Source organism: Rhinopithecus roxellana, chromosome 14, assembly GCF_007565055.1.
Source record: "Rhinopithecus roxellana isolate Shanxi Qingling chromosome 14, ASM756505v1, whole genome shotgun sequence".
NCBI lineage: Eukaryota > Metazoa > Chordata > Mammalia > Primates > Cercopithecidae > Rhinopithecus > Rhinopithecus roxellana.
The window spans coordinates 79,426,073-79,442,754 of NC_044562.1; the positions used below are offsets into that span (position 1 = coordinate 79,426,073).

A 16,682-nucleotide genomic window follows, 5' to 3' on the forward strand; every position below is an offset into this window, starting at 1 on the left:
GAGCATTGAATAGGATAATGCTTTTTATAATGTTCAGCTCAGTGCTAGGCACAAAAATCATTCTTACTAAATATTAATTCTTCTAATGTGATTATTGTGTATCCAGAAGGAATACACAGAGGTGGGGATGGCGTGGGAGGAAGAATCCCCAGATTTCTTGTCTGTTGGCTCTAGAACAATCCTGAATGGTTTCTTACAGGAAAGGTAATGCTGTCAGTCACAGCCTCTTCCTCAGAATTCAATTCTACTTTCAGAATGTTCTTGCAGGCTGTACAAAGCTGTTTCTGAGGCTAAGCAGACCTAAAAAGGACACCAGAAAGAAGTGTTGCTTTCCTTTATGTTGTTAAGTTTATTCCACTTGGGGGAAAAAAAAGTTGAGCTTTGGTGGTATGAAAAAGGGGTGCTTGTTCACTTTGAGGTGATTTGGGTTTTTTTTTTTTTTAGTTTGGCCAGCTGTCCTCCTGGGCCCCGGTGTTTCTGCCGGCTTTCTCCTGAGCATGATAGGAAACCAGCCTAAAGAGGTTCAACTACCACACAGCATTTCTTGTGTTGGGAGTCTTCTCTTTACAGACAAGTACCTTAGAAATCTTCAGCAGGGCAGATTTGTGGGTTTATAGCATGGTATACAGGTTAAAAGTTCCTATATATTGCACATAAAGAGAGTGTCCAAACAGTGGTCTCCTGACAAAGGTGTTGCATCACCTTTGTGACATGCTGATGCTTGACCTGTGTTCTCCCTAGGCAAGAAACAGGAACCTCCAACACTTACTGGGCACTTACAATGTGCTAGGCATCACTCTAAGTGCTTTAGGTATATTTCCTCATTTAATCCCTGATAACCCGTGAGGTAGGTATACTCTGTCCACCCGTTTCATGGAAGGGAACACCAAGGCACAGAGAGTTGGGTCAGTCACTAGCCTGAGGGCACACAGGAAGGAAGTGATGGTGACAGACTTAGATTCCAACCCTGGGCAGTCTGGCTGGGGAACCTGCCTGCTTTACCACACCTCTTTCCTACCTCTGAAGTTTTAGGGAAGAGATTGCAGATGGAGAATTGTGGGAGAAGTGGAACAAAAGTGCTTTCAAAAATTGATACCGCCTCTCACTTCACCTTTAATTGCAGTGTTCTGAATCAGCATAGCTCCTGGAGGCTGTGTAGCTGGAGTCCCAATTCACAGCAGCCTCGGTGCAGACGTAATGAGCTTCCGGGCTTATTCCAAAGGCATCTGTGCAGTTGTAAGGCATTTGGGAATAGGAAGTGGGGATGTTGAGGGTCTGGCAAAGTGGGAAGGATGGGGGCTCTGACAGCAAATGTCACTGAGCTAACACTTTGGGCTGGAGTGAGTTGGACACTGCCTCTCTGAACAGCACGAGTGTACCCTTTCTCTCTGCCTGTAACTTATTGATGACCCCGAAGGGTTTAGAACTAGCATTCAAATCAACCAAGCAAAGCAGGCTGCAATCATCTACTCTTGCATTTTAAATCCTAATGACCATTTTGGGAACCTGAGCAAATTACTCTGCAAGACAGAAGGAAATGAAATGTGGTGGGGAGGATGGGTGTGGGACAGTGTCACTGTGCACTCTTTCTGCATAGATATAACGAAACCTCTCCCAGGCCTCTAGCCCTGAATGGCTTTTATCTCAACAGATGTTAATGGTTATATTCTTCCCGAGAGAATCGCTCTTTTATACGAAGCCATGTTCCAAGTGGCAAGCGTGAAGAAAGCTGTTATTTTTGTAAGTCAGAATGTTTGTAAATGGAAACAAACACTTCCATGCTCTTCCGTGCACACTTCCACAGCTCTTCCATGCTTCCGGTCTATTGAGGCAATATATGCATCCTTTCCGGATGCCTGCTAAATAGAAATAAAATGACCTAGGTGTTTTCCCAAGGCAGAGGCAGCAAGGCATACCCCACTTAGAATGATTTCTTCTCATCTCTCAAAAGGAGGTGCTTTATCTCCGTTCAAGCTGAAAAAGTACCACATGCAAAGGGAGTAGAGAGAGCAGAGCTAATCTCACATTGAGATGTGAAATTTTCATTCCCTCATTAAAATAGTCAGAAACAAGCTTGTAAAGACGTTGTGCTTAATTCTCTAGCCCTTTCCCATTTTTTTCTTTCCATTCTACTGCCACCATAGCTAATACAAGTTAAAATGCCTTCTCCAAGCAATTGTCTTGGCCTATTGCATTGGTGATGCATATATATTTTGATAGGCAACTCAATCTCAGAATATTCCAGTGGTTTTAAAGATTCTGGACCCTGCCCTGTAAATATATACACCTACTATATACCCACAAAAATTAAAAATTAAAAAAATTTTTAATACACTATAAAAGATTCTGGACCAAGAAAATGACATGTACTGACTTTTAACCCATTTATATTCTAATTTTCTCTCAGCATGCAAGGCTGGACAATATTATTTCATTAGTAATAATGAAGGCCAATTGATAAGTCAAAGACCAATGTTTGACTGTTTGATTTAGATTTTAAAATAAATTATATTTTTGAAAGAAGAGATGGAAAATATCTGGTTTCAGATTCAGTATTTTAGATAAAGCACAAATTAAAATGTAAGAATATGTGACCATGTAATCAATTTTAGACTATCCTGCTTTTGTAAAATTAAGATAATGAAAAGTAGTTTAAAAAACAAACTGTAGTTGCCCCCCTGTGTCTATGAGGAATTAATTAAAATGGAGTTAAGGCCAGGAGCAGTGACTTGAGCCTGTAATCTCATCTACTCCAGAGGATGAGGAGGGAGAATCATTGAGACCAAGAGTTTGAGACCAGCCTAAGAAACATATCAAGATCCCATTTCTACAAAATTGTTTAAAATTAGCCCAGAGTGGAGGCACACACTTGCAGTCCTAGGTACTTGAGAGGCTGAGGTGAGAGGAGTTCCTGAGCACAGGAGTTTGAGGCTGCAGTGAGCTGTAATTGCACCACTGCACTCCAGTCTGAGCAGCAGAATGAGAACCCCATCTCTAAAAAACATAAAACAGGGCTAAGCCCTTCTCATGCTTGAAAGAAGCAGGTGACAGAGTCCTCCCTTCGTTATAAATTGAGAAGGAATTTTAGTAACATCAAATTCTTCTGTCAGGATATCACACATCTTTTAAGTTCCTTCTTTGGACCAGCACCAGCTTCCGGTTTGGGGGTGGATGTCCTGATATTTTCCATCCAAACTTCATCGGTATGTCTTTTGAAAGACCATCACAAACTCCTTTTACAAACAGGTTGTAAAGTTCATTACCGGCAGCTTGAAACACATTTTCATATGGACGCTCTGTCATTGGAGTGGCTGGCTCACTTGCTAGCCCACTGCAGCATTACTGATTGTCTTAATTCTGCTTCCTGAGAACAGTATAAAAATTGCTGAAACAGGAGGATAAGACCTGAATGATGCCCTTCTTGAGTGTCTAGTCTGGGAGTCTCACTGAGACCCGGCTCACTCTGGCCCAGGGTAAATATGAGCGATGGCAGCTCTAGAACTTCAGAGCCTCAAGTGTGCGTTCATTCCCAAGCTTAGTGCATTAGTGTGTGGGGTAGGGGAGGACAGGGAGTGTCGTGGTGAGGGAATTCAGGTAAAGTGGATGAGAAAGGCAGTTTTCAAAGCTTTTTAGCAGGGAAACAAAATTTTATACAGAATCCCAGCGTATCATATAAATACCAGTCAAGTTGATCTAATCAGATCTTTTAATCAACTTTTAATCAAAAGGGAGAAAGAGTGAGGAGGAAGCAGAGCCCTGCCCACTTAACCTCCTCCTCACCCCCTGAGGTAGCCCCCGCGGGCTCCCCACAAACCCCTTGAGCTGTAAGGTTTGAAAGCCACTGGGCTTCATGACTGCTGCTGTCCTTTTCCATAGAGGACCCTAAGACTCTGCGAAGGGGGCTGAACCAGGACCCCCTGAGCATGGTGGGTCCCCCACAGCAGTGCCCAAAACTGCCTATCCACCTGGGGATACCCTGGCACTGAGCCTGGGTTGAGCTGGGTAGGAATCCAAATGTATCATATTTTCCATATCCCCATCTGTAAATCAGAAATGGAGAGAAGTATGTATGCTGTGGGTTGTGAGATAATTAAAGAGATCAAGAATAAGACACATTTAACACAGTGGCTGATCTATGGTCTGAATAAATGGTCTCTCCTGTGATTTTATTATTTTTTCTAGCTTTTGTTCAAAATAATATGCTACATATTATGCCAGTAAGTGTCTTTGACATACCCACTTATGACTCCTCAGAAATAGCCTAACTTGATCTTCTTTAACGTTATGAGTGCCTGGAAGGCACAGAGTCACTCATACATTAGTGTCTTCATTTACTCAGTAAGTGTCTATTGAATGCCTACTCTGCGCCAGGCCCATGCTAGTCACGTGGAACACAAAGACCCTCAAGGAGTTCAGCCTCTAGGAAAGGAGACAGACAAGTGAACAGAGAATAACAGTGCAGGCTGTAAGAGCTACGACAGATGCAAGCAGTAATTCTGCACATAGAACTGAGGAGCATTTTTTTGAGACTGGAGACTGGAGTTAAGGAAGGCCTGCCACGGTGGGATGACTGGATCTTAAAGAATGTGTTGAATGGAGCCAGGCAATGAAGGTGATGAAACATCTACCAGGCAGGCGATATGGCCTGTGCAAATGCAGGGACCCACGTATGGTGGCAGTGGTGGTGATGGCAGGAGTGTGAGTGGGATACAAGTGGGGTGGGATTGCAAGTGGCTCAGTAAGGAGAGAGGCAGGGATCATGCGGAGATGGAGAGAGACAAAGTAAACAGGAAGGCAGAGTTCAGATCTCAAAGGCCCTTTTATAAAATGATGAGGGCTAAATTTTATCCTAAAGGTCATGGGAGTCTTTGAAGGGTCTTAAACAGGGTCATGGCTACAGAGTGAAAGTTGCATTAAAGACAGGCACAGGGCCACAGCTAGCCCGCAAGTTCAGGTAACTTTCCTTGGATTGGAAACGGGCGTCCTCTAAAGGGGCACAGCTCTGTCAGAGTAAAAGGCTTAAGGGGTAAGAGTGGATTGGATTTCTGCCTCCATTCATCTCACTCAGCCGTGTGCCTTTGTGCGGCATACAAACTCCACGGCTATAAGGCAGCACTCCTAGACAGAATAGTTTGAGAGAGTTTTGCCAGAACAGTGGAAGAGGCCATAAAATAAAAAGAAAGCTATGGATATCAAAGGAATTTCAAAGAGAGAAATACGGTCTTAGTCATGAATTGAGATGGACAGAATCATGGATATGGATGGTCCCAGGCACTGAGCTTGATTGACTGGGCAGTGGTTCCCAGAAGGAGGAGAGGAGCAGATAAACCCTGTTTTGGACATACTGACTTTGTGGTTCCATGGGACTTCTAGGTGGAAATGTCCAATATACTGTGAAATATATAGTTTGAAGTACGGTTTAGACATGTTCCTAGCACTGCACATTTGTAAATCATCAATATGCAAGAGAGCTACACCTGTGGGAGTTAAGGTCACCCAGGATAATGGTAGAGTGGAAGATGATTTTTCAAATATTTAATTTCAATTTGTTATTGCTTTGTTGACAGTGTCTGCAGTGAATCATGGATTGAACAAGTGGCCAACTATACCTCCTTCTTTTATTCTTTTCTTTTTAAAGTTCAGAGCAGCAGATTTTGGCATTTGAAAACCTGATCTTAAACTCCTGTACAGAGGAACAATGGATTTTCCAGTCAAAGCCTGTTTAAACATTAGCTATGAGAATGCAGGAAGCCAAACATTCACAAAGTGTTTCTGAGAATGTACCTTTGTCTCTTTAAATCTGATCTGTAATTGTATTAAAGTGAACCTGATAACTTTGGCATTAGGCATTGTAGGAGCTGCTATGTTTCTCTGGCTAAATCTGTTCGCTACTGCGAAAAAAGAAGCTGGAGTAGCTAATTGGATAAAAGAAGCTAAGCATGACCATGAATTGCAGAATATCCAGGCAAAAGGGTGTTTTAGTAACAACTGCACTTTTCTATCACCACTCAATCAGAATAAGTGCAAGAGAGGAGCTGAGTTTGGAAAGGAAACGTTCTCTGGCCTGGCAGCTTGACTGTGGTGCTGCCTCTGGTATCCAAGTGCTAATGCAGAACTCTGTCAAGCAGAACCACATTCCAGGAGCTCTTAAGTAAGGGGTCTGGAAATGCACACCTCCAAGGACAGTAAAGGCCTTGTTCTAATAATGTAGGTATAATAATTTTTAAAAACCCTTAACTATCTTTCATTTATTTAAAAAAATTTCTTATGAAAATAGAGATGGGTTGTGCTATGTTGACCAGGCTCAAACTCTGGCCCTCAAGCAATCCTCCCATCTCGGCCTCCCAAAGTGCTAGGATTGCAGGCATGAGCCACTGCACCCAGCCCATTTATTTATTTATTCAGTCTGTAAGTATTTACTGAATGCATTTTAGGTGGCAGGTACCCCTCATTCAAAACCCCATGTCCTCCTTCACTGTATCTTGCATTCTGCTGGTCACGGATTTGCCTTCATCGTTGTCTGTCATAACCCTCAATGGAAATGCCTACTGAATATATTCCAAGACTACCATTTTACTTTCTTATTGGGTTTCCCATTACTTGTCTGTAACCGTAAGTAACAAGATAGTTTCTTTTGAAGAGTAATGGCTTTCCAGGTATTTTTCTAATACAAGGGAAGCTTACCATTGGTTCACATGTAATAAGCCCACCTTTAAGAGGAAAATAAGGCCAAGGCTCATTTCTAGATAGCTGGTGGGAATCAGCCTTCTATCCAATGTATATCTAGAGGAGGAATTTCTGACTTCACAAAATGGGGAGAGTCGAGGTAAATGTAATCCCAGCCATGCTGTGACCATCCATCCTTGTTGATATGGTTTAATAACCATAACCAACATAATTGTTGACTCAGTTCAAACACACTAGGAAGAGGGAGTGACCTCAGAATCACATCACTGTGTGGGAGAGAAATGATCCAGCCCTGAGAAGTGAAGTGGCCTATGTCTTTGCCTGCTAATACACAGGAATGCTGTCTAAAAGTATATAATGTGCCACATATTCATAGATTAATAGAATATTTGTGTCCATTAGAAAACAGTTCTTCCCAAATGCCATCTCTTTTAGTGTGGACAAGCATCCTTCAGGTTAACTACATGATCTAAAAGCTGAGCAAGGGGAGGAAACTTGAAAGCTCAAGATGAGGAGACACTGCAAATGTACATTTACCAGGAATCAATACAAAACAACTTTAAAAATGGCTTCTTGCTAAGGGGAAATAATTTAATTGTACACGTTTAGCTTTAGAAAATGTTCAGAAAAGCATTTATTACATAAATGACCTAATATGTAGCATAATATTTTTTGATCTAGGTAAAACATTAGATCTGTTCTTTGTACTCATACTATACAGTCTTTATCTAGGAATGTGCTTGTAATTTTGCTAATCAGTAGACTCTTGAGATGTTCAAATTCTAAATTCTTCTCTATAAGGAGGTAAAGCTGTGAGGGGAGATATCTTCAGCTACCCAAGTGTTTCTTCCCCACTGGACATATTTGTCACTCTAGAATAAGTGATTGGAGGGTTTCACACATTAATAGTTTCAGGGCAGATGGCAGCCATAGGAAGAGACTTCAAGAAAACAAAAATAAGAAATGAAGGCTCTGACTGTACGAAGAAAGTGGATGTCGGTGGCAAGGTGGGGATGTGGAGTGATCTAGAAAAAGGAAAAACAGTGAGACAGACTTCAAGCAGTGACCCCACCCCCCCGCCCCCAGAGTTTTTCAGTTCACTATTGAGTCTGTTTACCAGCAGGCATCATCTATTGCCTGTCTTCTATCTTCAACAGCTCTCTACCAGGCACTAATTTTGATCTCTCAGATATGAAATAATTAATGCCTAGATGACTACAACCCAGGTTATATGCCTGGCTGATACATGCATAGATTCTTCCTGGTCTGCAGGCAGAAGGTGGCTTTCTAATCTAGGTAATGAGTTGAATTTGTAGGATTCATACAAATAACTGGTCTTATTTAAAATAATTTCCTTTGGGACCAATAACAATATTTTCTTATAGAAGAAATGCCTTCTTAGATGGCCCCTCCCGCTTTCTCTGTCATGGAACCAGAGCAATTTGGCTGTTAGGGACAAACAGAGAGCCAAATCATGAATGAACTCCCATTCACAATAGCTTCAAAGAGAATAAAATACCTAGGAATCCAACTTACAAGGGATGTCAAGGACCTCTTCAAGGAAAACTACAAACCACTGCTCAGTGAAATAAAAGAGGACACAAACAAATGGAAGAACATACCATGCTCATGGATAGGAAGAATCAATATTGTGAAAATGGCCATACTGCCCAAGGTAATTTATAGATTCAATGCCATCCCCATTAAGCTACCAGTGACTTTCTTCACAGAATCGGAAAAAACTGCTTTAAAGTTCATATGGAACCAAAAAAGAGCCCACCTTGCCAAGACAATCCTATGCCAAAAGAACAAAGCTGGAGGCATCACGCTACCTGACTTCAAACTATACTACAAGGCTACAGTAACCAAAACAGCATGGTACTGGTACCAAAACAGAGATATAGAACAATGGAACAGAACAGTGCCCTCAGAAATAATACCACACATCTACAGCCATCTGATCTTTGACAAACCTGACAAAAACAAGAAATGGGGAAAGGATTCCCTATTTAATTAATGGTGCTGGGAAAATTGGCTGGCCATAAGTAGAAAGCTGAAACTAGATCCTTTCCTTACTCCTTATACGAAAATTAATTCAAGATGGATTAGAGACTTAAATGTTAGACCTAAAACCATAAAAACCCTAGAAGAAAACCTAGGTAATACCATTCAGGACATAGGCATGGGCAAGGACTTCATGTCTAAAACACCAAAAGCAACGGCAACAAAAGCCAAAATTGACAAATGGGATCTAATTAAACTAAAGAGTTTCTGCACAGCAAAAGAAACTACCATCAGAGTGAACAGGCAACCTACAGAATGGGAGAAATTTTTTGCAATCTACTCATCTGACAAAGGGCTAATATCCAGAACCTATAAAGAACTCAATCAAATTTACAAGAAAAAAAAACAACCCCATCAAAAAGTGGGCAAAGGATATGAACAGACATTTCTCAAAAGAAGACATTCATACAGCCAACAGACACATGAAAAAATGCTCATCATCACTGGCCATCAGAGAAATGCAAATCAAAACCACAATGAGATACCATCTCACACCAGTTAGAATGGCAATCATTAAAAAATCAGGAAACAACAGGTGCTGGAGAGGATGTGGAGAAACAGGAACACTTTTACACTGTTGGTGAGACTGTAAACTAGTTCAACCATTGTGGAAAACAGTGTGGCTATTCCTCAAGGATCTAGAACTAGAAATACCATTTGACCCAGCCATCCCATTACTGGGGATATACCCAAAGGATTATAAGTCATGCTGCTATAAAGACACATGCACACGTATGTTTATTGCGGCACTATTCACAATAGCAAAGACTTAGAATCAACCCAAATGTCCATCAGTGACAGACTGGATTAAGAAAATGTGGCACATATACACCATGGAATACTATGCAGCCATAAAAAAGGATGAGTTTGTGTCCTTTGTAGGGACATGGATGCAGCTGGAAACCATCATTCTCAGCAAACTATCGCAAGAACAGAAAACCAAATACCACATGTTCTCACTCATAGGTGGGAATTGAACAATGAGATCACTTGGACACAGGAAGGGGAGCATCACACACCGGGTCCTATTGTGGGGAGGGGGGAGGTAGGAGGGATAGCATTAGGAGATATACCTAATGTAAATGATGAGTTAATGGGTGCAGCACACCAACAAGGCACATGTATACATATGTAACAAACCTGCACGTTGTGCACATGTACCCTAGAACTTAAAGTAAAAAAAAAAAAAAAACATGAATGAACTTAATACACTGAACTGTACATTTAAAAATAGTTAAAATAGCATATTTATGTTTTGTGTATCTTACTAAAATAAAAAATAAACGATGAAAAAAATATTTGGCTGTTAGGATAGAAGTTACTTCATGTTTAAAATGTTTCTCTTTTTGACTCCTTTTGACAAGTCTGGTTTTGTTCTTTATAAAAGTCTGTTTGAGCTCTCTCATATCGTTCTTTGGCCTCATTCATTTGGTGCTGATAAAGCTAATGTTTTCCTTTTTTCTTGACCTTGAAGGAAACCAAAACGTTCCTCTCAAAAATGCTGGGGATTGTTGAGTTTAAAAAAGGTTAAAACAAATGGACACACTCTGCCCCTCTCTCTGCCTTTCCCACCTAAAGACAGTCCAACACTTGCTTATCTGCTCAGAGATAGTGGTGCCAGAGGATCTAGGAACAGACTTTAATCTTCCCATATATTTACCTTCCCACATTTTCCTGCCTTTTGGAAGCCCGAAGATGCTATCTTCTTTGTCTTGTCCCTATTAGGATTTCTGGCTCTTTGGTGAGATACTATTTAAGCATCACCCCTAAGCCACTGCCTTGAGAGAGAAATACTTTTGAACTGAGGCCTCTCCCATGTGATGGGTATAGCATGTGTTAATAAATTTCTGCTTGTTTTTCTTTTGTTAATCTAACTTGTTTTCAGAAGAGTATCTCAACTAAGAGCTTGAAAAGGGAGAGAAAAGAAATTATGTTTTCTCCCCTAGAACCTACTAATTCAGGATGTAATCAGTCCATGGCGTCTTTGGTCTTATGACACACATTCAATATTTAAAATGTGAAATGGTTTAAACAGTCTCTTCTGAAGGTCTCTTTAGAGTTGCTTATTACAGAGCTATCTAGCAGTAGGGAAAAGGCCTAAAAGGTCCCTTATGACCAAATTCAGTCCTTGGGTTTTCTCATTTTAAGCAGAGCTTTTGTAACTTCCTTGACTGAGTTAAATGTGCTCATTTCGGCACAGTGAACAGCTTTACACATGATCACACCTAGTATTAAGAAGACAATGCTGAAAATGGTGACTTTTCATTCATCTACCTGACAATGACTAAGGAAATCAAAAGGCCAGGCTCTAAGAGGTCAGCATACAATGATGAGTAAGACAGCCTCTGCCTTTCTAGAGGAGAGAAAAATGTAAACTAATAATTGCTGTTGGTGTGAAAAGTACAATAATGAGAGTATGCATCAGATCCAACAGTGGGCCCCAGGAGAGGGTAATAAACCCAGTCTGAGGAATCAGAAGAGACTTGACTGAGCCTTCCTAAGCAGAATTACTTCCTGTTGTTTCTTGATTTTTATGGCATCCAGTTGATAAATGTGCTATAGGGGAGAATCATTCTTCAAGCAATCTCTCGAGTACCAAAATATAACACCACATTCTGGAAAGTAGGACAGCTTGTAATCACTCCTCCAGTCATATCACTTGCTGCAACTAAAGAGGAAGAACCATTTATTGCAAACGTGCATTTTGTACCTTTGCTGAAGAACAGATGTGACCTGTTTGCAGAAATTCTCTCCATTTTGAGAAAACTCCTTTAGGTTCTTGTATACTTTATTATACTGAAAAACAAGAACGACAACAACAAAAAACAATGAACAGGAAGATTACGAGCAGCTCCGAAGATAGAGCACCTATAAATTCAGAAAACTACTATAACCATGACTGTCATTATAAATGATCGTGCAGCTACAGGCATGCATACCTTTTGCATGAGTTCTTAAAATCAAGATGAGGTCTCTTCTGCCTAGATATGAAAGACCCTGGAGAACTTTTCAAAAATAAAGCTGATCTGTTTCTCTCCTTGGCCAAATGCAAACAATTCAGCAGTGGGTTGCATTTGGAGCCTGGCTTCCTGTCACCCCTATTGTTCCCAGGAAGGACAAAAAAATATATTCTGAAGGATGCCACATAACTATTTTATGTCCCCTCCTGCACACACAAACTTCAAAATTATATTTCTGGGGCTCATGACGAACCGTGAGCCATTAGAGTGAGCTGAGCCTTTCTTACCTGAGATAGGAGACTCAGTAAATAACCTGGTAAGAAAACTTTGTCCTAGTCCTCTCTCTGTCTCATTTAATTCCAGTAAGAAAATGTTATCATAATGAGTTGAACATTTTGGCTAAACCAAACCATTATAAATTTATTAATTACCCTTTATAAATTCATGTATATTTGAATTTAGCCTGCAGACACAAGAATTTCCAGTAAAAGTTTTTGTCATTTGATTTAGAACTCCACAATGTCTTCCTGGAAACTATAAATGTAGACATTGATGACAATAGATTTTAAGTGCCTAAACAGAGAAGCTAAATGTCAATTGATTCTGCAGCTTTTTCTGACACAGAGCAAGTGAATTAGATGGTGGAACATCCCAGACACACTCTCTCATAGTTTCTATCTGGGAGGTGCAACAGCAGATTGCATTTTTCAAACTGAGATTTTACATAAGAGGACCCAAATTCAGTATGGATTGAGAGCTGTGCTGTTCTTTGCTCATACAATGAGCCAGCCTATTCCAGTGTTCAGATATCGCCAGCATTCCGTTGGGCACCATATTGAGAAGGGAAAAAGGAAGGAAATTCACATTTACTGAGTGCCTCCTATTGCAGCGGGCACATTCACAAACACACACCCCCTCAGGGCCCAGAAAGCCGTTCAGTCAACAAAGCACTTGGTATGTGGTGCTAGCAGAGTATCAAACTAAGGACATAGGGTGACAGAGGAGGAAAGACCTAAAGAAATGAGCAATAGCAAAGACTTGGAATCAACCCAAATGTCCATCTGTGACAGACTGGATTAAGAAAATGTGGCACATATACACCATGGAATACTATGAAGCCATAAAAAAGGATGAGTTTGTGTCCTTTGTAGGGACATGGATGCAGCTGGAAACCATCATTCTTAGCAAACTATCACAAGAAGAGAAAACCAAACACCGCATGTTCTCACTCATAGGTGGGAACTGAACAATGAGATCACTTGGACTCAGGAAGGGGAACATCACACACTGGGGCCTATCATGGGGAGGGGGGAGGAGGGAGGGATTGCATTGGGGAGTTATACATGATATAAATGATGAATTGATGGGTGCTGACGAATTGATGGGTGCAGCACACCAACATGGCATAAGTATACATATGTAACAAACCTGCACGTTATGCACATGTACCCTAGAACTTAAAGTATAATAAAAAATAAATAAATAAATAAATAAATAAAAGGAAAAAAAAAAAAAAGAAATGAGCTGATCCAGGTCCCTACCTTTGGGGATGGAACAAACCAACACCTAGGATACAGCAACATTCTTACCATATCCATTTACCTTTATGCAGTAGTTTAACTTTCCTGTGAATTTAACACAGAAAGCTGTGACAGGACTTCATAGATGTATATTAATATTAGCAAACCACTTCCTTGAAACTGCCTGGGACACAAGGAAAGTGGTGAGGGTGCAAAGCTTTAATGAGAAAATGGTTAATTTCTAAAGCAGAGTTTGCAAAATCCTGTGGCTGCTGGCACCAGTCAGGCACCTGAATGAGTGAGGAGCAGGGTGGGGACTGTGAGCTGGAGAGGCAGCTGTTAGAACCATTCTGGCCCATCACTGCCACCTGGAATGTGGCCCAGGAAAGCCAGATCTCCCACTTTGTCCAAAAAAACTGAAGTCAGGATTTGCATCCGAAACATGATTTTTTTTTTTAATGGTAGCAAACAATTCACAAATTTAAAAAACTCTCTGCAGTGTAAACAAAACACACTTGTAGTGAGGTTCCAATGTGTAGCCCCTCTCATGAAGGAGAAATAATCCTCCTGTCAGAGTCATGAAAGTAAAATCACTGTTTGGCAATCAAGCTTTCCAATTTTTATTTCCAATAAAACTAACTTGCCATATATGAATGGTATGATACTATTAAGGCCTCATTCCTCCCCTTACAGGCACACTGGGGAAGTTTAGGGGAGTATTTTGAAATTGTGAGAAGACCTGCAGTAAAGAACCTTGTTTAACCTCTTTGTTTACTCCTACGTTACCTAAACATGTTCACTAGATTTCTCCCTAAGCCTTTTGTTTTCTTCTGTAACACCTAATAGCATCCCATGAAACACACCTCAGTGCCATAAGAAAATGCATAAATGTTTAGCAGGGTATATGTTCCTGGAATAAGGTCATTTCTCAGCCTCCCTCAACCTTAGGTGTTAACCATGTGACTAAAAGCTATCCAAGGAGATGTGAGGGAAGGTTTTGTATGAGGTTTCAGTAAAGGCTTGTTTGCACTCTTGTCTTCCTTCTGGACTTGAAAATGCAGGCCAAAGCCATAAAGTGGTATTGAGATTGGACATAATGCATTAAGAACACAGAATGGAAAGAGAACAAGAACCTGGGTCCCTGATGGCTGTAAAGGACACCACAGGAGCCCTCAACTCTCTACTTTTGGACTTATTTTATGTGTGAGAAAGATACAATGTTTTTTAAAGACATATGTGTTTGGGGTTTTTCTAATATGCAGCTGAACATAGTTCTAACTCATACAGGGTCTTTTTGCTTTGAATTATGAAATGTTTTTATGTTTCATAACATAATGATACAGAAAATAATAATGCACATTATATACTCACTACCTAAGTTATAGAGATAGTAACACTTTGCTGCTTCTCTCTCTTTAAACAACTTTTTTTTTCTCTTCATAATTTATTTGGCTATTCTGAGGCATTTATTGTAACATATGATCATTTGTCTAATTACATATCTTTTTAAATCCCCGTTGGGATCCTGATTGGAATTGTATTACATACATATATCAATTTGGGAAAACTGACTTTTTAACGGTGTTTAGACTTTCTATCCAAGGACATAGCAAGTTTTTGCATTTGTTCAAATTTTATTTTATGCTCAATAAAATTTTATGATTTTCTTTATAGGTCCTGTGGCTTTCTTATTTGATTTATTTAGAACTACCTCACAGTATTAAGCTGTGGATTTTTATGTATTGTCTTACTGACTTCTCTCTCCAGCCCACAGCAAAGCAGAAACAGACTCAACAAAAAGCCATGGGGCTGTGTGCAAGAGAGAAAGACCTGGATGCATATGCTTACGAAGTAAATCTTCTACTCTCAAACACTATAAAGCTGGGGCTGAGGATGGGAGAAAAGAAAGCAAAGAGATGGATTCAAGGGATTTAGAGTAGGAAGGAGAAAAAGAACCTTCCATTAGGGGAAGCAGGAGTGGAAGGAAGGGACTTCAAGATGAAATGTCCTAAGGGAAGGGCCCTTACCAGTCCACCATCACCAGAGGATAGTCTGCACATAGAAGTTACCTATGGGAGAGAATAAGGGACCCTGGACATCAAGTATGGGATGGGGGCATGTAGAGAAAACTCTGCCCATAACCAATGTAAAAATGAGTAGAACCAGTTGAGAATTTTTCTATGTGCTTGTGTTACAGGGGCTGCTGCATTTCCTAAACTGATCAAGCCATCAAAACACCCTAAGACACATTTTTAAATACTGTCTCAAGGGAACTAGTTTTAGGAGGCTGCCATGCTGAAAGTTTATAAGCCGGTAACTGAAAACTCAATTGCCTTCAGTGGCAGTGGTGAAGCCTGGGCAAAGGCATTCACATTCAACCTCTTAAAGTAAGGGGCTGCTGGAACAAAGCACAGTCTACGGCTTCCACTGACCCTTGGGCTGCCAGCTCTAGAATTTAGAAGATGATTTTCCATCATTTCATAGACTACTACTTTCTAACTTTTTTCCCAAAATGGCACACGTAGAAAATATTTGTACTGGAAGAGTGTGGTAAATAGACAAAGTTGTTCCAGGAAGAGGAAACTGGCCCATGGCTTTGCCGCCTACCTCACTCCCAGCCATACTCTGTCAATTCAAGGGTGCAGAGGACTTGTGTCTCAGGTACACCTGTAGCCATCCTCAAACGTCAAACTCCAGTATGCCCAGGCACATGCAAGTTGAGAAGGTCTTCAATTGTTAATTTAGTGATCAGATAAGAGATGAGAATATGAAAGCAATGGAGAGAATCTTTACCTCTGATCCTATATACTATGCACCAGAAATTCCCCAACAAACCCTGATCCAGATTGAGATAAAGGTGACATCAATAAATAAAAGAGTTCTAAGAATATTTTCATTATCCCAGCATAAATCCTTATTTAGAATCAATGATTCTGTACTTTTCATCATGTACCATCTACTCAGACTTGGAGATAAAAACTGTGAAAAGCAGATCCACTTAAATGCCAAAGCAGACCTCCAGAGACCATATAATTCTCTCTCTCTCTCTCTCTCTCTCTCTCTCTCTCTCTCTCTCTCTGTGTGTGTGTGTGTGTGTGTGTGTATGTGTGTGTGTATGTGTGTGTGTGTGTGTTCAGAAAATCTTGGAACATACCTGCTTTGTGGGGGTGAAATCACTTGACTTTAGTTTTGGTTGTCTTACTCCTACCTCAACACACTTCCACCCAACAGAGAGGACTCTGAAAGGGTTCCATGGAGCACAGTTTGGAAGCCACTGAAGTCTAATTCCTTTATTTACAGTTAAGGCCCAAAGAGATAGGGATAATCTAATTAGTTAGAGACAGAGTTGTGATTAGAAATGTTAGGTATGAAATCAATTAGAGAATCCATTACAATCAAATACATTTATAAATGTCTGATCTTTTTATTCATGCTAAGTTTACTCCAAGTT

General features: G+C 40.5%; 1 protein-coding gene across 8 annotated transcripts in view; it reads right to left on the reverse strand.

Moving 5' to 3' along the window:
- The window catches only part of NOSTRIN (nitric oxide synthase trafficking), a 63,566-nt gene that overhangs the window by 42,381 nt on the left and 4,503 nt on the right, over window positions 1-16,682 (reverse strand). For 6 of the 8 annotated variants that reach the window (XM_010354408.1, XM_030916832.1, XM_010354410.1 and 3 more), the window contains exon 2: window positions 11,462-11,547. The exons of the other annotated variants lie outside the window; for them this stretch is intronic. In XM_010354408.1, coding sequence (XP_010352710.1) covers window positions 11,462-11,547 — 86 coding nt within the window. The remainder of the gene's footprint in view (window positions 1-11,461; window positions 11,548-16,682) is intronic. 8 annotated transcript variants of the gene reach the window in all.